This window comes from Mucor velutinosus, assembly GCF_035048745.1.
Source record: "Mucor velutinosus strain NIH1002 chromosome Unknown tig00001563, whole genome shotgun sequence".
NCBI classification, from domain to species: Eukaryota; Fungi; Mucoromycota; class Mucoromycetes; order Mucorales; family Mucoraceae; genus Mucor; species Mucor velutinosus.
In genome coordinates, this window is record NW_027041904.1 from 581699 (window position 1) to 605897 (window position 24199).

Below are 24199 nucleotides of genomic sequence, written 5' to 3' on the forward strand. Positions count from 1 at the left end.
GATGAAACTACATAGTTGGGGGTGGGCGGCGAGAGGAGAGAGAGGGGGGGGGGGGTACTGGGCAAGTCAGTGAGAGACAATAACGAAATGTTGCAGTTTGAGATTTGAGATTCCTTCTTTATCATCTGTACTAGATTTGTTTGGTAAGATATACCTACATTTGTTTATACATGCGCAGACGAAATACACAAAAGCATATGGATAGATGGATTCGCTAATGAATGGATGGATGAGTGGATGGATGGACATGTGGGAGCGGGGATGTGATGCTATAAGGGGGGGAATGTTCGTCCAAGTATGCGATTCAATTGGAGATACACAGCGCACCTCACTGGAATGGCCCACAAATGTAGTAGAGCAGCTTGCAGTTGCACCACTCAAGCTACATGGCTTCAGTTGATTCAGCAATTGTTCGTGTAGATTTGTCAACTTTACTACATTTAGTCATTCAAAGTGACCTGTATTTTTCGATTGAATTGATTACTAATTGGAGGTGTCGTAGCAATGGAGAGGAGGGCATAAATAGGATCCAATGTGCTGTATTTCGTCAATCTTCTTTCCTCCAATCCACTCTTTTAACACATAACTTACAGAAATGGGTCGTCGTCCTGCTCGCTGTTACAGATACTGTAAAAACAAGCCTTATCCCAAGTCCAGATACTGTCGTGGTGTCCCCGATGCCAAGCTCAGAATCTACGATTTAGGTCGCAAGAAGGCATCTGTCGATGATTTCCCTCTTTGCGTCCACTTGGTCTCCAACGAATACGAACAATTGTCTGCTGAAGCTCTCGAAGCTGGTCGTATTTGTGCCAACAAGTACATGTCCAAGACCTCTGGTAAGGACTCCTTCCACATGCGTATCCGTGTCCACCCTTACCATGTCACCCGTATCAACAAAATGTTGTCTTGTGCTGGTGCCGATAGATTGCAAACTGGTATGCGTGGTGCTTTCGGTAAGCCTAACGGTCTTGTCGCTCGTGTCAACATTGGTCAAATCATCTTCTCTGTCCGTACCAAGGATTCCAACAAGGCTGTTGTCATTGAAGCTTTGAGACGTTGTAAGTACAAGTTCCCTGGTCAACAAAAGATCATCATCTCCAAGAAGTGGGGCTTCACTCCTCTTGCCCGTGCTGAATACGTTGAAGCTCGTGCTGCCGGTAAGCTCAGACCTGATGGTTGTTATGTCAAGTTTGTTCCTCAAAGAGGTCCTCTTGCCAACTACTTCAAGGAGGCTAGCAAGGTCTAAATCCGCTTGCTTTTTGGGTAATTTAAAATTATAAAGAATATTCAATATAGCTGTATATTTTTGTTGTACATGTCTCTGTCCGTATATCGCTTGTTTTTCGTTGCTTGTTCTAGTTTTTAATAATGCATTTTGAACCTTCAACCATTACTAATTCATTGTGATTGCTTTTCTCTGAATAAAAAGAAATTAATGCAAATGCATTTCGTAGTACGTTCAACACTAGCCGATCTATTCTGCTATGTTCGATGTCGGCGTCGTCCTGCAGGCTCTCGCCGAAGACATTTCAAATCAGAGATAATAGTATAAAACAATGACTATACTACTAGGGATGAAACCTGATTTAAAAAACAGAACTTTGGAAGTACAAACCAATATTTTTTATGCAGCATTTACGTTATATTATTATAAGACTTCTGGTTCACTACATCCTCCGTCCGAGTCGCATTTTCTGGCGGCAGAACTGTGATACCATTCGCGGATGCTGCTCTTGAGATGGCGACACAGAGCTGGCCATGCTTAAACACAGGACTTTTATGAGATCTACAGCGACTTTTTTGAGATATTGTCATTGCAAAACAAATTTATAAGGAAAAACTCCCAAGAAAAAGAAATTATCCGGTCTAAGCAATTGTAATTTCAACTCCATGATCCCCATTTGATCAGCATCGCAACCATCATTGTTATCATCATTGTCATTATCAGAAAAGCATTTGGGCTAGCCAGCAGCAGCGCCACCCGCCAAAATCGATTCAAACTCAGTATGTTTTTTCTGTCCAAGATTGGACAAACTTTGTCTTTTTCGACTTCTTTAATCTGTTTTGCGATATCCGACTATATACACTATGGCTATCACCTTACGCTTCCTAATACATCCTTGAAGTACTTTTCAAGGCGTTTCCAATGGTGCTAATTGCAATGGATGTTTTGAATGAAATTGCTGAGAAATTTCAGAAAATATGAAATAAAGGTTTTGGTCAAAATGTCAAAATTTTGCGTAGTAAGACTTTATAAAAGTGGCTTCAGAGGTTGCTTTGGGTTGACAGAAACATTTTGATTTGATATATACCGTAGTAAAAGTCTTTGTTTTGGAGATGAAAAACGCGATCGTTTAATTTTCGATGAAAACCATGAGGTACCCCTCATGCTTTTTGGTCGATTTTTGGACCTATGTGAAACAACACTGTCGTTGTTTTAACCGGTAAATTTGTATAATTTTTTTAGAGCCTCCCTTTGGAGTAGGAAAAAAAAATCTCTCATATTCTGTAGCCCACTATTTGCGATTTCTGGCCAAAATGCTCCCTCTACATGCGCTTCCTTGATTCGATCATTGCGGTAAAAACGGCCGAAAAGCCCATCAAAAGAACGTCTGTCTACGTGGTATCAACACTTGATAACGTAGCAAGCCTGATAATCAAAATGAAAGCCTTTACTTGCTGTACATATTACGTTTGTTGGCTCCTCATACTAAAAATACGTAATAACGTCTTTTGGTGGGAACACGCTGCTGCGTGTAGGATAATTCATGTCCAGCTTAAGCATTTGGCTGTGGAGAGGTTTATTATTAGATTGCTATCATTAGGTCTAGAATAACGTCTCAGTTCCTGGGGCTTAGTATACCTTTTACTCCCATTCTTTATAATTCAAAAATATGGCACGAAAAAGGCGCGTATGAAGAACCAACGATTTACTCAATTTTCAAACAACATTTTGATAAGTATTGTATGATTCTTTTAGCGTTGTATGCTGTAAGGCTAATGCTCTACCATCTGGATTATATGTTGGCCTTGTTTGATAATCATAGCGAGGTAGTATTGATTTTCAAAGGTTTAGTTTGGGGATGTAAATTTTATAATATGATCGACTATATCAAATGGAAGATTAGATTCGAGAGTTTTCGCATTATTCAGGCAGAATACTCAGGGTAGTGCAATATATAATTAGCTATGATTAAGTCATGTCATTATCGCAGCTCTTCATCATTTGACCATTATGAGTTGTCAAGTGAGGGGCGATGTCGTCCCACTGATATAAATCAGTGTCTAGGATATTTGAAATGCAAGCATTGATGAGATCTTCCAGTGGATGTGGTTTCATTAGTGATGGCCTGTACCAATTTTTTTCCATATATGATATGAATAAGCAGAATATATGTTTTGATATCGCTTAATTGGATCCAACCTGTGGAATTAATCCAATGTCATCAGTCGTCAGTCGTTATTCTGCAATCGGGGGAACCATAAACCTTAGATTTAATGTGACGAACAATTGTAAACATTCGTATTAGAACGCAGTAAAGATCATTTAATAGAGCCAATGAAACGCAATTCAAACTTCTTTCTTCCTAATTTTTTTAACTAAAATATCATTGCCTGAATACTTGCCCACTGCTCAAGAGATCACTAGCTCGTTAAAAGAGCTCTTCCGCAATGTCAACAAATTGGTTGACGATTTCGTGAACAGTGATGACAACAGCCGCAGGCTTTCAGAAGACAAGGTTCGCCGATTCGTCTGTGGCAACTTGTTCATTGACAAGCTGGACGAATTCCATGGCAAGATAGAGATGTTGAAAGGCTCTCCAGCCACTGAATGGTCGGTATTTATGACAGAGATGGCTGCCAAGAACAAGCTTAGGCCTAAGGAGGAGAGATTGTCCTTTGGCGAGCTGTCCGCACTGACTTCAGCCGAGTACCGCGTGCTTGGAGAGAATGAAAGAAGGCGGTTGGAGTCAGTTGCAGCCGCCATAAACAATGCTGAAATTCCTTCTTTGCTTGCTAGAAGCGAGCAATTTGAAGATGATATGAAGAAAATGAACAACAATCTGAAGTATTTGATGACCAACTACAACACCCATGCTTTTTTGATAACGTACACTGATACTTTGCATGAGGAATTGTATCCTCCAGGCTTGTATAGTAATTCAGGTAAGTACTCTTGTACGTCTCGCTGGTACAATGTCGAGTCTAAAAAAATTGATTGCACATTGATTCATAGCTATGACAACGAAATGCGTCAATACTGTCAATGCTAAACTCTCAACATTTTCAATCGTAAGCTGTTTGAGAAGAATGGTGTTGGGCAACTCTGTAGTGCGTTTTACTGAAGGTAAATGATTTGGAAAATGCAATTGGCACAGCAAAACTCATCATTTCTGATAACCGATTTTTAAAGCACAAAGGGCTGCTCCCGCTCCTCATAGACAGACAAGAAAACGCAAGCAATTGCATTATCCTGTCTTGCCTGCCGCAGTGCCTGCAGCTATCGATTTGCCGGCTTTTGGTAACCAGGATGACAGCCATGCTGAGGCCGATGAGGCTGAGGTGACTCTTCTTGTTGAATCTGATGTGGATGTTGATGCTGTCAATGTCGCTTTTGTTGACGTTGCTGGTAATGACATTGATACTGATACTGACACGAACGATGAGAACGAGGATGATCAAAATGCTGAGGCTGATTCCGAAGGCGTTTTCAGCAGTTATGATGAGAGTGACAATGGAGACGACAATGATCGTAGTTATTGTAGTGGTGACGATGATGAAGATGAAGAGGACATCAACAGCGCCTCCAGAGTGCCAGATTGCGCTCCCAACTCTAAGCAATTGCCGATCCCAGCAAAGCTACGCGGCCCATCTGCTCACTCTGCTGCTATCACCTCCCATGCCGCTGTTATCACCTCTCCTGCCACTGGTCATGAGCCAGTAAGAAAGCGAACCAAGACGGACATGAAGAAAAGTTTGCAGATTGCAGTCTCTGCAGCCTTCAGTAAGTGTGATAGTATATAATCTTTAAATAAATAGGATTGCTAATCTTATTGAGGATAGATGAAGTTAGCAGAAGACAATACAAATGTGTTCCTTGGCTGTCTTTGTTCAATGACGCGAAGATGCGTAGTTTGGGCGTGAAGATGGTTGGATGGCCCACTGGCATTGTTCCTCCTGTTCGTGACGGGAAGACGTCCTTCGATGTCTATGACGGCGATAATTCGATGGATACATTGCTTCAGGGCTTTAAGGACAGAACCATCTATTTTGAAAAGCTGTGAGCTGATGATGATGACAGTGATGAAGATAAGAGCAACGCTCAAGGGGACGAAAATGATAATTGAAATAATATTCTTCCAAAAGTTCAGTAAATATTTGTTTTTATTTTAATATCACATACACCAAGTAGCATTGTGTTGGATCTTTGACCTTTACCTTCCTTTTTTCAATCAAGAATTGCACAGATGATAAAGAAACTCGAGCTACAAAAACAAATATCGCGGGCAACGTAGAGCAATGACAAGATATGACTCAAGCATTCATATTGGCACGATAGAGACACGAGCAAATTCGCAGTTCCCTACGAGACAACATGCCGTAAGTATGGCACTCGGTTCCATAGGTATAGAGTATAAAGTGCTATAAGTATGGAGCAGGGTACCATAGGTATGGAGTATAAAGTGCTATAAGTATAGAGCAGGGTACCATAGGTATGGAGTATAAAGTGCCGTAAGTATGGAGCAGGGTGCCATAGGTATGAAGTATATAGTGCCATAAGTATAGAGCAAGGTACCATAGGCATGGAGTATCTTTTGCCATGGGCCTATGGATTTGAATGCCATACTCTTGTTATATACTGCAATCTATAATGGTTACCATGGAACATCATATTTTACTTCGATTGCAATTGTTCAAACCACTTATCAAAGACCTTAATGCTTAGTTATATCCATTTCATGTAGTGATTGTAGGTCATAGCATCTCCCACGTCTAGAGGGACCCCAACTGTTGACGACTGTTAAACGTTTGAATCTCTCTTAACGAAACAACTTCAGTTAATACAGCTCACTTTTCACCTCATAAATAGCATACCACCCACAACACGCAACAGATCAGCTGCTCTCCAACTAGATATTACATCAGATACTACCACTGCAGCATCCCCAAAACGCAAGACAACTGATTACCGGACAGGCAGTAAGCCCAAAGCCGCTAATGCTACAGCCCTAACAGTAGCTCCTAAAGCAATTGATGTTCGCCCTACTGCCGAGGAAATTGAGCAGAAGAAGCAGCAAATAATTGAGGAAGAAATTCAAGAAGAAAAGAAAAGAAAGCAGCAAGACAGGAAAAACGACAACAAAAGAAGAAACAAATTGCGTGATGAGGCCTATTAGATAGTCAATGATTTTAAAGGTGATCAAGAGAACATCTGGCAAGCTTTGTTGGCAGCAATTAATGATTTCAAATTGAAGCGCACCAAGAGTAAGCAGCCGCCCATTTCCGAGATGCAGATCTTTCGAATGTGCTTTGCATTTTACACACTTCGCTTTCGCCACCAAACGGAGCTAAACATGAACAACTACAACAAGCGCTATCTTGGAATGGACTTCTGCGCTAAGGTTGGAGACTGGTTGCTCATTTTTAAAAAGGTTGATGCCGCTCTGATTGAGCAAAACCCTCTTGAGGAGACCATGTTATTGTATATGGCAATGAGAGGACAAAATCATCGTTCTTGGAGACCTTGTTTTCTTTACTTCACTGCTTTCATGTTCTCTTTTTTTAATGAATTTGAAATCAAGAAAAGGATCAAAGTTCTGTTTTCGACATTGGAAGGTACGGCCAGCCAGGAGCAAGTTGCTGAAGCGCGCTCGCGTTATAATCTTGAGGAATAAAAGCTTCTTCGAAGATTAGTACACGTTGGCTTTGTAAATTTCGTTTGTTAATGAAATACCAAGTAATGGTTCAGATGTTACTTGATCTTTGATCATGATCGCATACTCTACGTCTGCTCTACGGTGATACATCTGATTGTCAGGGAAAGTGAAATATGATGGTATCAGGGCCTGACAACTATATCTTGCCAACAGCCATTTTAGAAACCAAAGCCAGATGGGTTTCTTATAAACTACATGTTTGGGATGTTCAGCAGGTTCAAAGACAATCTGGTGCTGTCAGAATAACAGAATTAATGTCTAAATTGAGAGCAGACGTTATCGACATTTCTTCATATCTAGAAGTGATAATACATAGTATTCTGAATCATTGTACAGCTGCCAACAAACAAAAATTGTGAAAGTACACTAACAACGCATAAAGGAGTATCAATGGCAGCTAGCCACTACCATGTGTTGATAATAGTACAATATGACATGAGATATATCAAAAGACGACAAATGTAAGAAAGAAAAAAAATCAAACAGTAGATTCACTTGAGTTGAATCGATGTATATCGTTAACGAATTATATGGCATATGTTTAGGGAAGTGCTAATGAAAGATTTGACATTTCAGACGTTAGTTATGCAGTGGTTTATGGATTGTCTGTACGAGCTACAACTTCAAAGACTCAAAACTGTTAAAAATTTATTCCACTTCAAGCCATATATGTTCCTTTGATTACTGCAATCCTTGAATGTCAAAACACTACGTTAATGATCACAGACTATGTCTTCTCGTATCATGTTGTCATTTGCTGACATTCTTGTTAATAACCTACAACCAAAAATGCTGTATACGGTACTCTCTAGTCATGTACTATCACAAACAATTGAAACTGATTTTTTTTCTATCTTTATGCTTTGCCGCTCGATGTTACCAAGTATTACATGGTAATTAGTCCTTGGTATCATCTCAAACCAACATTCCCAAGCATGCCATCACTTTGACGGTAAATTTAGGCATCAAATTGTACTTTAATAAATTATAACTAATTATACATATATTTTGTATTATTTATACTTTCGTCTAATAGTATATAGCAATTATATACAGCTTTTGGAATATTTATAAAGTAAAAGAAAAGTCTAATGGATTGGAAAAAAGGAAAATGCTCTACCTACCCAATGACGCATCCCCGATCTCCCGTAAGACTTCCTGTAGGTCTTCTTCATCATCGCCACCTTCCGCGAAATCATCATCTTCGCTATCTTCTTCAGCGACAGCATCACCTTCATTGAGCAACTCAAACTGCTGATATTCAATGACCACCAGATCGTTGGTTGAGCCATCTGGGGTTGGTGTAAGACTGATGGTAGGTTGGACCTGGTTTCTGACCTGCTGCAAGGTCTTCTTGGCTACGTAGAGCCGGCGACAAGTTTGAAGGAATTGCCTTCTCAGCAAATGGCTCTCTTGGCTTCTCAAAGCCCTCTCCATCTCATCATACTCCTTCGTAAGGTTGGAGACAAACCTATTTGATTCCTCCTATTGTTTGGATTTGGTGAGCACACGATTCAAGTGGTGGCTTCATCTGATGGCCTTACAATTAACAGTGTTGCCTCCTCGACGTGTCTGTTCAGAAGATGCCAGTTTGCCAGGGCATCCGACAGTCCCAAGATGTTCTCACCTTGAGCTGAAGTTCTCAGCTTTTCAACTTCCCTGCCAACGGTCATCGTCATCTTGTCTTCAGCACCATCTAATGCGAATATTGTTGAGTACAAAATCCTAACCACTCAATTGCTTATATTACCAAAATACTTTAACACTAAAGTGTTGATGCGACTAATGACTTTTTCGGTTAGCCGGTGCAATGCTTCAAGAGAGATTACAATACGGGCTGCCTTGGCAGTTCCTACATAGATTGTTCATTAGACCCTTGCCAGCCATTCCGAAACTTGGATAAGACTTACCAGAGGAGCCTGCAGGTTGATGCAGCTTTTTCTCTCTCATGACAATGGCAAAGAGGAGGTGAGTAAGGTAATTGTTTAGAGCATCATATCTGCAGTCTTTGACTTGGACATGATACTCGCCAAACAGAGGATCCTTGAAATTTTTGGGCCTGTTGACAGGCAAGAACTCAAATTGGCGCTCCATGAGTTGGATCTTGACAAGCAAGGTCTTTCTCAAGTGCTCAACATGATACCCAGTAAATTTGCTGCAAGCACAACAAGGTTAGATCTGTAATTCTTTACTGATTAAAAGCCTACCTCTTTGTCTCCTTGTTGATGAGCGTCATATGCTGAGCAACCAAAATCAGATAGTGTACCTTTGCGTTACGCAAAGCTTCCACTCTCTCAGCACTGTTTTGAATCTGTTCCAGGCCAGAAAAATCAGGAAAAATACAGAGATTATCTGCATGTTTGAGCCACTCCTGCTCCAAATTCTTGTACTCTGCTATCGACATGTTGAGAAGACGCATTTTTGTAAGCACCTTCTTGTACTTTCTGTTGATGTAAGAGGCTAGAATGACAGCTATGTCAGTCTCCGTCCGTCAACATATGCGAGGTCCTTACCCAAAGAATCTATCTTGTCACTTCTATACTTGTCCAAGACCTGTGTCAAAAGAGCATGTCGGTTGGCCTTGCTCATATTGCGAGACATGCTCACAAAATGATTGCAGTGGGACCACACTCTTTCAACAGATTCGCCATCTATAAATTGGATGAATTAATAACGGTCTTACAGTTCACAGAGAAATTCATAGTCGCTTACCTGTGAGAGCCATACCCTTCACATATCTTGGAAAGTATTTGACTTGGCAGTTGAGGCTGTGAGCCAAAGCATGGAAAATGGCTACGCCATAGATGAGGTCATGTCTATTTATGAGAGGGACAGACTCCTAAATCAAATAAGGCATTTAAGATTATGAGTAGTGAACAAGCTGAATGCTTACCTCTATTCTTTTTTGGCACATGCAAACGATGTCATACAAGACAGCCAGCTTTTCTTGGTCTCCCAAGTTATCAACCACATGACTGATTGCAGCCAAAGCGTACTTGCGTCTACAAATTATGATATTAGCTTTTCTTAGATCGCGTCTTTCCTTGTTGATTTACCCTTCGCCACCAAAGATGTCAAAGATACGCTCGACAATACCATGTCTGGCACAGTTCAAAGAGAACACACCACACTCATCAAATCGGTTGCCATTTTGTCGTCTATGGTCAACACCGGCCTTGAAGTCACTGTCAAGATCTCAAAGTAAGCACTGATTTGACATAATTGTTATTAAAAAGTGCCTCATATATTAATCTTTCAGGTACCTCTTCGTCAGTGACCTCAGTGTGATCATTGAACCGCTCAACTTCCTCAGGAGGTGCCACCAAGGCAATCTCTGCTCTTGACGGAGCAAAGATGCCCTGCTCCCAGTTGTTCTTGCTAGAGTTGCGATCTTTGCGTCTTCTCCACGAAAAATTACCATCCACGGACACAAACTTGCGTTCAGCACCCTATCCTTTTTGTTTAGAGAGATGCTCCAGGCTTTTCTAAGTTGCATACGATAATCATGCAACTTACATGGCAAGCATAGCAACCTACTTGCAAATCCAACGAATTCTCTTCACGCAGACGATCCATTGCATGCTTATGAACATTTCTGTAAATCGCTTGAAGCATGTTATATACAGAGGCATCCATCGGAATGAACTACAATCAAAGAATACATGTAAGCGGACATCATACTACCAAGGGGTAGACTTACGTCCTTGCTGAATCCACCTCGTTGCAAACACCAAGAATTGTAGATTTTAGTGAATCCATGGTTGGAAACATAGCCATCTAGCTTGGCAATGTTACCATACTCAAAAACTGAGAAATGGATTGCCGATTTTGGTTGTTGAGTGGAAGTTGGGAGCATTTGACAGAGCACAAGGGTTTCCAAAAGAGATTGATGATCACAGTATGACACTGAGAACTTCGAAGGTCCTAAAACAGCAATTTAATCAATAAAAAATGAAAAGCTTAATTTTGTACGATCAATTACCACCAAACATGAATCCAGTCAAGTCAGAGGTGCGTCTGATTGAGCAGTTGCAACTAGCAGGCTTCTCCACTTCCAAGGGCTTCTCGAGTCTAAAGTCGGGCTCGCCACACCTCTTGAAAGACTCGATGAATGCAGTGAGCAATGCTTCACTGCCTTCCGCCCAGAACTGCTTTCTTTGCTTCTTCGGGTTGAAGTTACGATTGTGAACTCGTTCTACACGTTCAACTGGAGCCGGATGATCCTGAGTGTCGTCGTCCACCCACATACCAAACTCATCAGCATCTTCATCCATTTGTTGTCGTGCCTCTTCAAGTCGTGCGTACATTTCATCTGCAGATCCACTGCCATTGCTTCTACTTCTACTTCTCTTGGCAACGTTCTCTGCTTCTTGCTCTGCAAGTCTGCGCTTCATGGCGTCACGTTCTTTTTTATACAACCTTCTGTCATGTGTAGTTGCAGTTCCGTTCTGGATTCGCTTCATTCTGTCCAGCTTTTTAAGTTCTTGCTTCTTCAATTGCTTAAGAAGCTTTGCGTCTTCGATGCTACTCATAGTGATATTTGTTTATAGAGAAAGAGAAAAAAGGTTTTCGAGAACAAGCACCTCATCAGACAAATATTGAGAACAATTAATTTGAATGGCGTCAAATATCGATTATAGTTAGATTACTTTCCTCATTTTCGGATATTTTTAGAAACGGATGGCTGTTAAACTGGTTCTGCCTATGGTAATGTATGTAGCAGCTTTGGTTTGGTAATCATCTCAAGTAAACAAACGCGAGAGCCTCTATGTAAATACCACTGCTGATACCAACGAGGACCACCATATGTAGCAGCTTAGAAATACACGCAAAATTGATTAAATAAAGAAAATAAGTGTAGGCATCAGCAAGCCAGAAGTTTGGCCAAAATGAAACGACGTAGGCGAAAGTGAAGTATAAAGTAGGCGAAAAAAAAACTCAAAATGCAAGCAGAAAAAATCAAAATGTCAGGGGAGATTAGAGGGGATTGTGCCCAAAGATTTACAACCAAACTTTTTTTATTTTATTTTTTATTTAAGCTGACCCTCGTTGATTCAACCACTAAACTGAGTGTAGAAAACTTCAAGTTCTGTCGTTAAAACATCGAAGAGTATGGTAATATGCGGTGCAAAAATCGACCAAAAAGCATGAGATACCCCTCATGGTTTTCATCGAAAATTAAACGATTGCGTTTTTCATCTCCAAAACAAAGACTTTTACTATGGTATATATCAAATCAAAATGTTTCTCTCAATCTAACGTAACCTCTGAAACCACTTTTATGAAATCTTTATATGCAAAATCTCGATATTTTGGCCAATCCCCTTATTTCAGACTTTTTGGAATTGCTCATTAAGTTCAGTCAAAACATCTATTTTACTAGGCATCATTGAAAGCGCCTTGAAAAGTACTCCAGGAGTGTATTAGGGAGCGTTTTTTTTGTAGGGGAGTCGAGCTCCAGGTTTTATTTAAAGTCCTTTAAATGTCATGCTGAGGGATAGAAAAGACTGTTGGTGGACCCAATGTCTGCAAAGAAGGGGAATAAGATATTTTTTGAACTAAGTTGGGAAAGAAATCTACTACTAATAAGGTGCGACTCCTAGAGCCAGTACAGTCTTGCGGAAATCGTCAAAATATAGATCATGGATAAGAGTACAAAAACACCAAACGAGGACATCAGTACTACGTCAAAAAAATCAAACAACTTGCGTTCACCAGGATTTGAACCGGGATCCTCCCGTTGGCATACGGGAGTTCTACCACTTCGCCCTACCACCAGGGACTTGTATTAGGGAGCGTAGGGTGATCATCACAGTTTATATAGTCGAATATCGCAAAACAGATGAAAGAAGTCGAAAAAAGGACGAAATCCGTCCAATCTTGAACAGAAAACAATAAACTGGGTTTGAATCAATTTTAGTGGATGGCGCTGCTGCTGGCTGGCCTAAATGCCTTTCTGATAATGACAATGATAATGGCAAGGATGATGGCGATATTGATTAAATGTGGACCATGGAATTGAAAGGACAATTACTTAGCTAGAATAACTTCCTTTCTTGTATTTACACATGGCCAGCTTTATATCGCCATATTAAGAGCAGCATCAGCGAATGGATACCTTCTCCTCTTGACTCTGATATATCCTTTCTTTTACCATTAATTGATTGCTTAAAATCTACTTGATATGCCAGACTTTTATTATCTTAGATTTGAAATGTCTTCAGCAAGAGCCTGCAGGGAGACGCCGTCGTTGAGCGTAGCGAGATTGATCGGCTAGTTTACACTATACGTAAATTTCAATATGTGAACGACAAGATCTCGCACTTGATGTATGGAATATCAAATAGGGCGCGCAATTTTGCATTTGGCATTGATATAACCCGTTTATGCTCAAACGGAAAAGCAGAGCCTAATCAAATCAGTGACAATCACAATACTTTTAACAGCAAGTAATTCAGGTTCAAAAGAGATATATTTTTTTATTTGTAAAAGAGAAGTGTATGTGGTAGTAAAGTTTCTAACGTATAACATGAAAAGAGACAGAGAGAGAGAGAAAGAGAGTATATACAACAAAAGGAATGGATAGATTCTTGTGAAAGAGAGATAAACATTTATTTACCAAACTTCAGTATTACGAACCTCAACTTCCTTTCCATTTAATTCAGCCTTGGTGGTGACAGAACCAAGTTCATAAACAGTTTCATTGGCGGATTCCAACAAACGAGTGATCTCAGGAACGGCTTCACGATCAGCGACAATTACCATACCGATACCACAGTTGAAGGTGCGAGACATTTCATGAGCAGAAAGACCACCAGCTTCTTTGAGCCACTTGAAAATGGGAGGTAAGTCATAAGACTTGGCATCAACAATGACAGCAAGGTCTTCAGGCATGACACGAGGGATATTCTCAAGGAAACCACCACCGGTAATGTGAGCCATGGCCTTGATCAAATCCTTCTTGACAACGGGTAATAATTGCTTGACATAGATACGAGTGGGTACCAAGAGACCTTGACCAAGTGTCTTGGTGTTATCCCAAGGACAAGGAGAGTGGTAAGCCAAACCAGGTTGTGATTCAACAATCTTACGGACCAACGAGAAACCATTGGAGTGCACACCAGATGAAGCCAAACCCAAAACGACATCACCAGCCTTGATTTCGTTCATGCGAGGCAAGATCTTTTCACGCTCAACAGCACCCACAGTGAAACCAGCGCCATCGTAATCACCCAAGGCATAAAGACCGGGCATCTCAGCAGTTTCACCACCAACCAAAGCACAGCCAGATTGAAGACAACCTTCCACTACACCAGCAACGAAATCCTTACCGACATCGACTTCAAGCTTACCACAAGCAAAGTAATCAAGGAAGAACAAGGGCTCAGCACCTTGCACAATCAAGTCGTTGACATTCATGGCAACCAAATCAATACCAACAGTATCATGGATGTTGCAGTCTTGAGCAATCTTGAGCTTGGTACCAATACCGTCAGTAGCAGAAACCAAGATGGGATCAACGAAACCAGCAGCTTTCAAATCAAAAATACCACCGAAACCACCAATATCGGAATCAGCGCCCACACGCTTGGTGGATTTGACGAGAGGCTTGATCTTTTGAACCAACAAGTTACCGGCATCAATAGAGACACCAGCATCAGCATAAGAGAGACCAGCTTTCTTGGCATCTTGATCAGCGTACTTGAAAGCTCTGTGAGCAATGTCATTACGATAGTACATGTCTTCAAATTGGATGGATTTGACACCGGCGTAAGCCTTATCAACTGCTTCACGGAGAGTGTTGGCCACAGCAGAGACGGCGAGCACACGGCCACCATCAGTAACAAGTTGATTGTCCTTGACAGCAGTACCAGCATGGAAAACAGTAACATCACAGGGAGTCTCGGGAATAGTGATAGCCTTACCCTTGGCATAGCTACCAGGATAGCCACCAGAGGCAACGATGACAGTAGCAGCAAAAGCCTTCTTTGTAGTGATGGAAACAGCGTCAAGACGGCCTTCAACACAAGCCAACAAGATCTCTGCCAAATCAGTGTCATCGCTCAAAAGAGGCAAGACAACCTCAGTTTCAGGATCACCGAAACGCACATTGTATTCAAGAACCTTGGGACCAGATGCAGTCAACATGATACCAGTGAAGAGCATGCCGACAAATGGGAAGCCATCTCTACGCATACCGTCAATGGTAGGTTGCAAGATAGTACGCTTGACTTCTTCAATCAAAGCAGCAGTACCGATAGGAGTGGGAGCATAACAGCCCATGCCACCTGTATTGGGTCCCAAATCACCATCCAAGGCACGCTTGTGATCTTGAGCAGGAGGCAAGGGGATGACAGTGTAGCCATCAGCAAAGGCCAAGAAGGACAATTCCTCGCCTTCAAGACACTCCTCAATGACAACTTCACTACCAGCCTCACCAAACTCCTTGTTTACCATGATGGTCTTGAGTCCCTCCAATGCTTCCTGCTTGTTTTCAGGCATCAAGACACCCTTACCAGCAGCCAATCCAGAGGCCTTTAAAACTACCTTGTGATCAACAGATTCAACATACGCTTTGGCCTTTTCATAATCAGTGAAATTCTAAGAGGAGCGTATAAAAACGTCAATATTCTCCATCTCCCATCTCATCTATGCTATAACCGACCTCGTATGCAGCGGTGGGAATATTGTGCTTCTTCATGAAATCCTTGGAAAAGGCTTTGGAGCCCTCCATTTGTGCAGCCTTGGGAGAAGGACCGAAACAAGGAATGCCAACTGAAAGACGAGAGGAAGATCAATCAACGGTCGGAAAGTGTATAAATGCAGACTATAATGCATACCTTTTTTGAAAACAGCTTGAATGCCTTCGACAATGGGTTGCTCAGGACCGGGAACGACGAGGTTGATCTACAAGTGCGTTGAATATGTGCTGCTGGTGTTAATCAAGTTGAGGTTTTACCTTGTTTTGAACAGCAAACTCGGCCAATTTGTCGAAATCAGAAACACCAATTTGAACATTGGTCACCTTGTTTCCGTTAGCAGTGCCTCCATTGCCTTTTGATATGTGCCGTTAGTTCTACTCTATGCGATCTGCAACGCCTCAACATTGAACCACTTACCAGGAGCGACATAGATGTGTTCAACTTTGTCAGATTGAGCAAGTCTCCAAGCAATAGCATGCTCGCGACCGCCAGCACCGACGAGGAGAATAGAGAGCTTTTCTACAAAATGCCAAACATGTCAGTAAAGTGATGATTGCCACCATGTTTGCTCTTGTTACCAGAAGCCATGTTTTTAGTTTTGTTGTCGTGGATTTGAACGAGGAAAAGTTAAAGAAGAAAAAAAAAAAAAAGAGAGAAAAAAGATGCATGTTGTCTTTGATTTTAAAGTATATCTTGGTTTGACATACATTTATGGTGGGTTGTGGGGGGGTCTGAGTCATCTATCCATCTTTTTAAGCCACCCACTGTCAGACAATGGCTCTTTCTGTGATGTGTGTGCACAGGAAAAAAGATTTTCTTGTTCTCCAGGCTTTGTGACACTGGGACAGATAAGAGATCAAGACATGTCAAACACATGGCCATGTTGTATTCGGCTGGACGATGCGTTGATCTCTCTCCTTGTTCAAGCATGAAAGGTAGATGAAACTGGGTTGCAAATCTATCCTTGATGTGGGTCATTTTACCTTTTGTTAACCGTCGAAGCTGCTGCTTTGTGGGGGTTGGCAGATGGCCGGATGTCTAAAATCTGTCGTCTAATCAGCACCATCTTATTTATGACACTTTTCTTGTGAACAGTCCACAAGATGGATGGATCTCCTTTGTGGTGTGTGTGTCATAAATTAATGATGGACTACATTTATATGAGGTTTCGCTGCATCTTTTGGCCCTTTTGCTTGGATTAGACACAGAAAAAAGGGAGTCTATAAAGTTTGCTCTTACAAATCGCATCTACATGTACCGTGCTCATGCTATGAAAGCATTGGCTTATTCATCATTGCTAAGAGACATTTCAAACCCTTTGTTGCTATGGCTTATTAGTGGTAGAAATCATATTCTCTCATTATTTGAGCTCAAAGCATTGGTCTTGATCATACACGTGCCTTCATCTATAGATATAGCTTGGTGTTTGGGAAGAAAGCATACATTCACAATCATTTCCATAGCATAATCGCTTTCAAACGCCGTTGCCAATGGTTTATGCGTTTGCAAAAACGAAACCTGCATTGAAATAAGAGATGCTAGCAGTGTGGATTGCTGCAGTCATGTTCTTTAGTGAAAGCTGTGAATGCTGCTTTGATGCTGGTATCACGACAAGATTTCTCATTTCAACGAAAAACGTCCCTCATCAACATTTGACATGACCACTCTACTATTTGAGCAGCGATGAAAGGCTTGTTGCTTCCCCATATTCGTTTTATACCCCCTTTTTCTCTTTCTTTTACCTCACATCTCTATATCTTTCACTCGCTCTCCTATGACTACAGAAGGCGGAGACAACAACAATTCAATTGTTATTCTATCAGACGATGATGAAGATGCTGTAGCGCTTAATAAAAATGGCAAGAGACCTCGTCCTCCTCATCATGCCAACCAAAGTAATCCACATACACGAAACCAACGTCTTACGTACGACGATGACGAGGAGGGATACTACGACGATGAAGACGAGGGCATGGACACAGAGGACGAAGAGTATGCTCTTTATGAACAGCAAGAAATCAAAAGAAACGCGAGCTACTTGAACCGATCTCTTCCCGAAGATCATGAACCTGTCATTGTAAGTGAACGCGATCAAATCAACGCTTTGCAAGAGATCAATGACATCTTTCAACAACTCAAAGGCAAAGTGCTTTCCGCCAATGCGTCTGTCAAGGAAGTAGAACCCAGCTATTCGTGTGGAGGCCTTTTGAACGAAGAAGCGCCCAATATTGCCATGAACGTGAGTGGCGTTTCAGGACCTATTGCTTTCCCTATGGATGAAAAGGATGCAACAAGGATCTTGCAGGTGCATGCTGCCAGTGTGGTTTCCAACGATAAAGGAGAACCTATACGCTTGAATTTGGATGTGGCTCAAATCGAGATCAACAAGACTTTTGAAGAGTATTTGAGCCAGAACTTGTTGCTGGATGTGGTCGAGTATCTTGGCGTGGACTCTGTTGTGGCTAAAAACACGACCTTGGTTGCGAATCAGTTTCACATTGTCGCCAATGGTGGTACCTTAACTTTGTCCGATTCCTTGTAAGCTTGTACTCGTACATCTTCTAAAGAACCCGTCTTGTATTAATTTGTTTGATTGGCGCTCTTCCTCTCCCTCCCTCTGCTCACTTAGAAATGAAGCTGCTTATGGTACAGTTGTCTTGGTGCTACCTACTGATTTCTGTGGCGGTGAAGTCTCTATCTCTTACAGTGATGATCAGGTCAGCTATCAGCCCGAGGAAGCAGCTTTTGAATGCTGTTACTACATGGCTTGGTACAACAATGTCAAGACCCAGTTCGAGCCTGTATTGGAAGGTCATCAGCTTGCCATTTCCTTTTCATTGATCCATAATGATACCGTCGACAAAGCGACATCGGACTACCTACAAAAGCGAAGACTACAAATAGCCAACGGGGAACTAACTCCAGCAGAGATGGAACAAAACAAGCCTTACATCGGTCGTGCTGTCACCTGGTTCAAAGAAAATAGTGCAGAGAGGCCTTTCCCCATCTTTTTCATGTTGGATTACAAGTATGGAGCACCTTCTCTTTGCGTGGATGATCTTAAACGACCCGATAAGACGCTCGCCAAGGTATTGAAACAGGCCGCTGATGAAGCAGATTTCTTGATGTATCTGGGCACGGTGGAACGAGAAGTCGAAGGCACAGTGTACGAAGAGGGCCGGCCTCATGATGTGACCAACAAAAAGGAAGGCGATGACTGTCCCATGGACGAAGAAGGCATCTATCTCACTCAGAGAGCCATTTATGATGAGTATGTCTTGAAAAAGCTGTTCAATGAATCCGGAAAAAACATCTTGGAAACCTCTGTTGGTTTGGATTCAAGCGATCATCCAGCCATCATTCAAGGCCCCAGATGGTACTCTCGCTGCAAGCCCATGAATGTGGCATACAGTGGCACTGTGGAGGTAGAAGATGTTACTGTAAAGTACTTTTATGCAGAATGCCAGGTAAACTGATGAGATGATACATCGCTCCAAGTGATAGCTGATCTCTCTCTCTCTCTCTCTCTCTCTCTCTCTCTATTAGGCACTTGTGTTTTTGCCCAAGTCAAGGCTATCTTCACTTGTCAAGATGTCCAATAAGGAACCTACTGAAAAAGACGACACACACACGACTGTTACAACCACCACCACCACTACGACAACTGCTACTACGGCCATTGCTTTTACAGAAAGCAACAAATAGTTATTGCTTGTTAAACGAGAGATCCACAGCAAAGACTCAAGTATATTTACTCTCGTATGTGGTTTTTTTTTTTTTACAAGTAAAAAGTGTATAGTATAACCCTCATTTGAACCTATGTATACAACATCAATAAACAATCAGTATCACTGTAAATCCATCGCTGAAATCAGCCTCCTTTTTGTGTAAACAAGATGCGTTTTCATATAAAAGCATCAGCAGAGAACAGTCTGTGGATCTTGTTGTTTCCACCACTCATGAAAGACAACATCATCATTGACATTGAAGACAACTCTGTTATTGAAGCAGCAGAGAATCAAGGCGCCACCATTATTGAAAAGTACCTCTTCTTCATTGGATTTGCTGTTCCTGTCGCCTGGTTCATTGGCAGTAGCTCTTGCGGTAAAGACAACAAGGAGCTGTGTTATTCAGCCTTTGTATGGAAAAAGAGATGTCGTATCGCAGCGACGCTTAGTTTGACATTGCTGATTGTCATTGCGGCTGTGGTGATGGTAGTGAATCCACAGCTATTTGGCCTCAAGACAGAGTTCACAGGCGCACAAACATCCTCTGCTACAAACAATGCGATTCGGCCTGGTGTTCCCATCATTGGCACAAACGATTGGGGTGATACTGTTGCGGGCATCACAGTGGACAGCACTTGACGGTAAATAAGTTTCTCCACGTTCTGTTCGTTTCGGAATAATCCATCACCGAGCCAAGGTTGCTTTAATAAATGGCAGGTCATTTCAAGTGACCTTTTCTTTCTCTTTCTCTTTTGCTTGATTTGTGATTATGGAGAATATATACAACCATCACCAGCCATTGCAGCCACCGTCTCAGTCCACAGAAGCTAGTAATGTACACCAAAATACAGGCACATCCAATCCAAAAAGAACCAGAATCACAAGAGCTTGTAAGTAGAGTATAAACCCAACACCCTGACATGGCATCCTGATTATCATTGCGATACACTTTGCAGGTGATACGTGTAGAAGAAAAAAGATAAAGTGCGTAATTTTCACTAAAGAGACTATATGCTGTATGATATTGACCCTTGGCCAGATGTGATGTTGACTCGAGGCATCCTTGTACTACTTGCAGACAGTATGATTGGGAATGCACTTTTCACGATGTAAACGATTCAGTGGATTTAAAAGGGCACACGCAATGGGTTTCTAATGGGTATTTGTATAGACAGCAAAAAAGAGAGGTCCACCCAAAGGCTACATTGAGAGCTTGGAAACCAGACTAGAAAAGATGGAGAAGCTGTTGAGAAAAATTGGCAGCGACGATGAAGTGATCAAAGATGTTGCCTCCTCCACAGCAACAACCAAGAAACGAAAGAAGCGTGCAGCATCCAACACATTTCCAGATAATATCATCACTTCAAACGCATCACCCACTTTATCAGATCCAGCATCAGCCTCTGCTCATGCAGCGGCTACACCCACATCGTCTGTTTCCTCGCCCAACAGAGTGCGAGATCCAAAGAGAGGAAAAGTAGTGCGATACCACGGCAGTTCATCCGGCTATTATCTTGTTGGAAACATACTTGACAGCAGCCAGCAAGAGGATGTGCCATCTGAGGACAACATGGACAGCAGTGACAAAGTACGCAAAGTCTATGTCGTGCCTTCGTTCAACGGCGGGGAGGATGTTCGATTGAGACGAGTGAATGTCGATGACGATGACTTGATGGTGGTGCGAGATACTACAGCGGATGAGGAAGCCTGCCAACAAGCAGACGATGGGCAAGAAACAATTGACGATATTATACCTCGATCTGTCTTGACAAGCCTTGTACACACGTAATGTCCCTGTTTTAAGCAAGAAATGCTTGGACAACTGACTTTTATGATAGGTATTTTCGAGATGCACATACCACATTGCCTGTTTTAGAAAAAGAAGAGTACATGGACGCCTTTGAAGGACGCACCACACCACCACCAGTACCTTTACTGACCTACGCCATTTGCACCTACGCCTGTTTTCTATTGAAAACCAATGATCCCATCTTTAAAGACGCTGGCGTAGAACGAGACCATGTGTTTCAAACCTTGCTGGACAGAGCGACATTTTTGGTGAGAAAGGAGTACCTGAAGCCTCGCATTGTCACCATCCAAGCACTAGTTCTTCTCTGTGCTCATCCAACGTATTCAACAAGCTCTTACAGAAACTGGATTTTGGCTGGTATGGCTGTGCGCATGGCCCAAGATCTGGGCTTGCATCGCACATTGACGACTGTAGAAGTGTCGGACGATTTTAAGGAAAAGAGAAAGCGGTTGTGGTATTCATGCTATATCACGGATCGATGGTGCTGTGCTGTGATGGGCCGACCTCTCGCCATTGCAGATTCAGACTGTGATGTGGATTTGCCCTTAATCTACGGACCCGATGGACGCGAGGATCTCATCATGTTTGTTAATTTTGTAAAGCTGTCTGGTATCTTGGGCGAGGTGTTGCGTCGGATTTATTCGCCCAAAGCCAAACTGAATGGATACAAGACCAAGGCCATGGAGCAAACAGTGTGGAGTCTACAAAAGATGCTGGAAGAGTGGTTTCATAATGTGCCTGATGGCTACAAGATCACCGAAAACGATCTGTCTGATATCCGATACAACAAGAACTTGTATGCACCTGATTCAAAAAAGATCATGGAGGGAGGTCCATTGACAGCGTGTTATCATGCAGTGGTGCTGCTCTTGCACCGACCTTTTATCGTGCTGGACAAGGATGAAGTGGACACGCCTTCTCTGTCAAGAGCTACCTTGTTGTGTAAACGAGCTGCTAAATTAGCAATTGATGTAGCAAGAGCGATACCTTACATGGCCATTGCCAAGTTTGGATGGAATTTTGCAGGTAACAATAACACAATGCGCTTGTATAATGGAGGTCAAAACTAACGCTGCGCCCAACAGCCTACTCTGTCTTTCAAGCAGCACTGATCCATCTGTACAATTGCACAAGCTCTGATCCAGAAGTTGCAAAGGAAGCCAAGCAGTATGTTACCATCTGCACTGATGAATGTTTAGCACCTCTGAGCAGAGATATCCCGGCTGGACCACCTTTGATTCCTTTTCTGCAAACGCTATCCAGCCTATTAAAACCTGAAGGGGCTGAAGCGCATAAAGGAGCTACTTCTAGCGAGGCGGCTCCTCCCAATCAGCAACAACAACAGCAACATCATTTATATCCTGTACAACACTCACAACCATCACAACCCCCTGAGCAATCGCATCTACCATACCCACAATCCGCTTACACTCAACCACATCCTGTATCTTCCATGGACAGTGCTCCTCCACCGCCTGCAATGATGGACCCCAACGACACAAGCAATGGTGCTACTACAGGCAGCTTCATAGAAGAGTTGAACAATGATGGAAGCCAATCGTGGCTCTTGAATGGCAGTAATGGAAGCGCACCTGCTTTATCCCAAGCCGCATGGCAGCAACTGTTCTCTACTGCAGGTACACCGTTCACTGAAAACTCCATCAGAGGCGTGGACGTTCAAGGTATGGATCTACTTGATGATTAGATTGTATGTATACTAAATGCACCATGAAATAGGTTGGGATAACTTTTTTATGGAGAACCAATCCAATAATATGTTTATGCCTTAGAGTTGCTGCTAACAAATAAATGTGATTACATGCAGTACGCCTATGTGTATTGCATCTCGCTTTAGAGGAGAAGCTTTTTGACTTAATATCGATCATCTTTTGGATGTCGAGTCGGATACTATTCAGTACAGCGGCGGGAGCGAAGGAAGTTTGATCAAAGATAAGTCGATAGTGAGCCTTCCAAATGTTAGACATCGCAATGATGACTACATGATGGGAGGAAGCATGAGGCCGTTGACTATATTGAATATTGTAAAATTCGAGAGTAATAAGGAAGGAATGGCGGATATCATCAATGGTTACCATGGGCCAGAGGAACTCAGAGGTAATGCCCTGCCAAACCGCCACCTTGGGTGGGCATTCAAAAAGGAAGTGGTCAGTGGAATCGTCAGCTAAGGAACAGACAACGCACAAGAGAGACAAGTAAACAGTGGGGAACCTCAAATCCAATAGGGACTGATGGGATTGCCTTCATGATGAAAAGAGCATTGAGTCTGCCTACCAGCCCCACCAGCCAAAATTAATTCAAACCCAGACTTTGGTTTACTCTGGATTGGCCAGATCTTGTTAATTTTCGACTTGATTGAACTATTTTGCCTTGTTCGACTATATAAGATATGATGATCATCTTCTGCTTCTTTAAGCTTTCTTGGAGTGCTTTCAAGGCGCATCCAATGGTACCAAGTAATATAGATGTTTTGAATAAACTTATTGAATAATTTATGAAAATATGAAAAGAGGTTTCTGGCCAAAAAGTCGAGATTTTACATATCAAAGTTCCACAAAGATGATTTCAGAGGTTACGTTAGATCGATAGCATCATTTTGATCCAAGATATACCATAGTAAAAGTACTCATTATCAAGGTGGAAAACGCGATCATTTGATTTTTGATGAAAACCATGAGGGGTACCTCATGCTTTTTGGTCGATTTTTGACCATGTTTTTTTGATCCCCAAAAAGTTGAGCAATAGTGTCAGAAAGTAACTGTCAGATGAGAGCAACTGTTTGGTGCTATTCTGCCAATCTAAAACGACCTTGAACGCAAGAAAACGCAGCTCAAATGCACTGAGATTTTGCTGTATCAGGGAAACTACTAAGGACTGAAGAGGGGAAATACCAGTATGCTGCTTGCCCGTATGTGAAATAGCTACGAGTATATGGATGAAGAGCATCACATAAGAATCAGATCCACAGATAATACGAAGAGTTTTCATGTGTAAGTAGAGGGT

General features: G+C 42.0%; 8 protein-coding genes across 8 annotated transcripts; 6 read left to right on the forward strand and 2 right to left on the reverse strand.

Annotated features, from left to right (window-relative positions):
• Positions 1 to 595: 595 nt before the first annotated feature.
• Positions 596 to 1246, forward strand: ATC70_008790 (uncharacterized protein; the record flags this gene model as incomplete). Its single annotated transcript, XM_064828035.1, has 1 exon — positions 596 to 1246. One exon carries the CDS (start codon positions 596 to 598, stop codon positions 1244 to 1246), a length of 651 nt encoding a protein of 216 aa, XP_064685237.1.
• A 2560-nt stretch (positions 1247 to 3806) lies between these two features.
• On the forward strand, positions 3807 to 5285 carry NAG1_5 (Glucosamine-6-phosphate isomerase (Glucosamine-6-phosphate deaminase) (GNPDA) (GlcN6P deaminase); the record flags this gene model as incomplete). Its single annotated transcript, XM_064828036.1, has 4 exons — positions 3807 to 4167; positions 4238 to 4348; positions 4415 to 5005; positions 5065 to 5285. 4 exons carry the CDS (start codon positions 3807 to 3809, stop codon positions 5283 to 5285), a joined length of 1284 nt encoding a protein of 427 aa, XP_064685238.1.
• Positions 5286 to 5872: 587 nt separating this feature from the next.
• ATC70_008792 (uncharacterized protein) lies at positions 5873 to 6398 on the forward strand (the record flags this gene model as incomplete). The annotated part of the gene is made up of 2 exons (XM_064828037.1): positions 5873 to 5946; positions 6092 to 6398. 2 exons carry the CDS (start codon positions 5873 to 5875, stop codon positions 6396 to 6398), a joined length of 381 nt encoding a protein of 126 aa, XP_064685239.1.
• Positions 6399 to 8054: 1656 nt separating this feature from the next.
• MSF1 (phenylalanyl-tRNA synthetase alpha subunit, mitochondrial) lies at positions 8055 to 11470 on the reverse strand (the record flags this gene model as incomplete). The annotated part of the gene is made up of 13 exons (XM_064828038.1): positions 8055 to 8423; positions 8483 to 8634; positions 8689 to 8790; positions 8849 to 9093; positions 9146 to 9398; positions 9452 to 9589; positions 9651 to 9777; positions 9832 to 9940; positions 9995 to 10113; positions 10202 to 10387; positions 10455 to 10583; positions 10639 to 10862; positions 10921 to 11470. 13 exons carry the CDS (start codon positions 11468 to 11470, stop codon positions 8055 to 8057), a joined length of 2703 nt encoding a protein of 900 aa, XP_064685240.1.
• A 2083-nt stretch (positions 11471 to 13553) lies between these two features.
• Positions 13554 to 16228, reverse strand: ATC70_008794 (uncharacterized protein; the record flags this gene model as incomplete). Its single annotated transcript, XM_064828039.1, has 6 exons — positions 13554 to 15539; positions 15604 to 15713; positions 15779 to 15845; positions 15898 to 15992; positions 16058 to 16159; positions 16219 to 16228. 6 exons carry the CDS (start codon positions 16226 to 16228, stop codon positions 13554 to 13556), a joined length of 2370 nt encoding a protein of 789 aa, XP_064685241.1.
• Positions 16229 to 17414: 1186 nt separating this feature from the next.
• On the forward strand, positions 17415 to 19345 carry PRP28 (mRNA splicing protein prp28; the record flags this gene model as incomplete). The annotated part of the gene is made up of 3 exons (XM_064828040.1): positions 17415 to 18178; positions 18270 to 19107; positions 19187 to 19345. The coding sequence occupies 3 exons, from the start codon at positions 17415 to 17417 to the stop codon at positions 19343 to 19345; spliced, it is 1761 nt and encodes a 586-aa protein (XP_064685242.1).
• A 191-nt stretch (positions 19346 to 19536) lies between these two features.
• On the forward strand, positions 19537 to 20007 carry RCH1_3 (LRR receptor-like serine/threonine-protein kinase RGI2; the record flags this gene model as incomplete). The annotated part of the gene is made up of 1 exon (XM_064828041.1): positions 19537 to 20007. The coding sequence occupies one exon, from the start codon at positions 19537 to 19539 to the stop codon at positions 20005 to 20007; it is 471 nt and encodes a 156-aa protein (XP_064685243.1).
• A 130-nt stretch (positions 20008 to 20137) lies between these two features.
• Positions 20138 to 22968, forward strand: ATC70_008797 (uncharacterized protein; the record flags this gene model as incomplete). Its single annotated transcript, XM_064828042.1, has 7 exons — positions 20138 to 20258; positions 20325 to 20352; positions 20408 to 20477; positions 20540 to 21153; positions 21207 to 22204; positions 22264 to 22860; positions 22916 to 22968. The coding sequence occupies 7 exons, from the start codon at positions 20138 to 20140 to the stop codon at positions 22966 to 22968; spliced, it is 2481 nt and encodes an 826-aa protein (XP_064685244.1).
• Positions 22969 to 24199: the final 1231 nt, after the last annotated feature.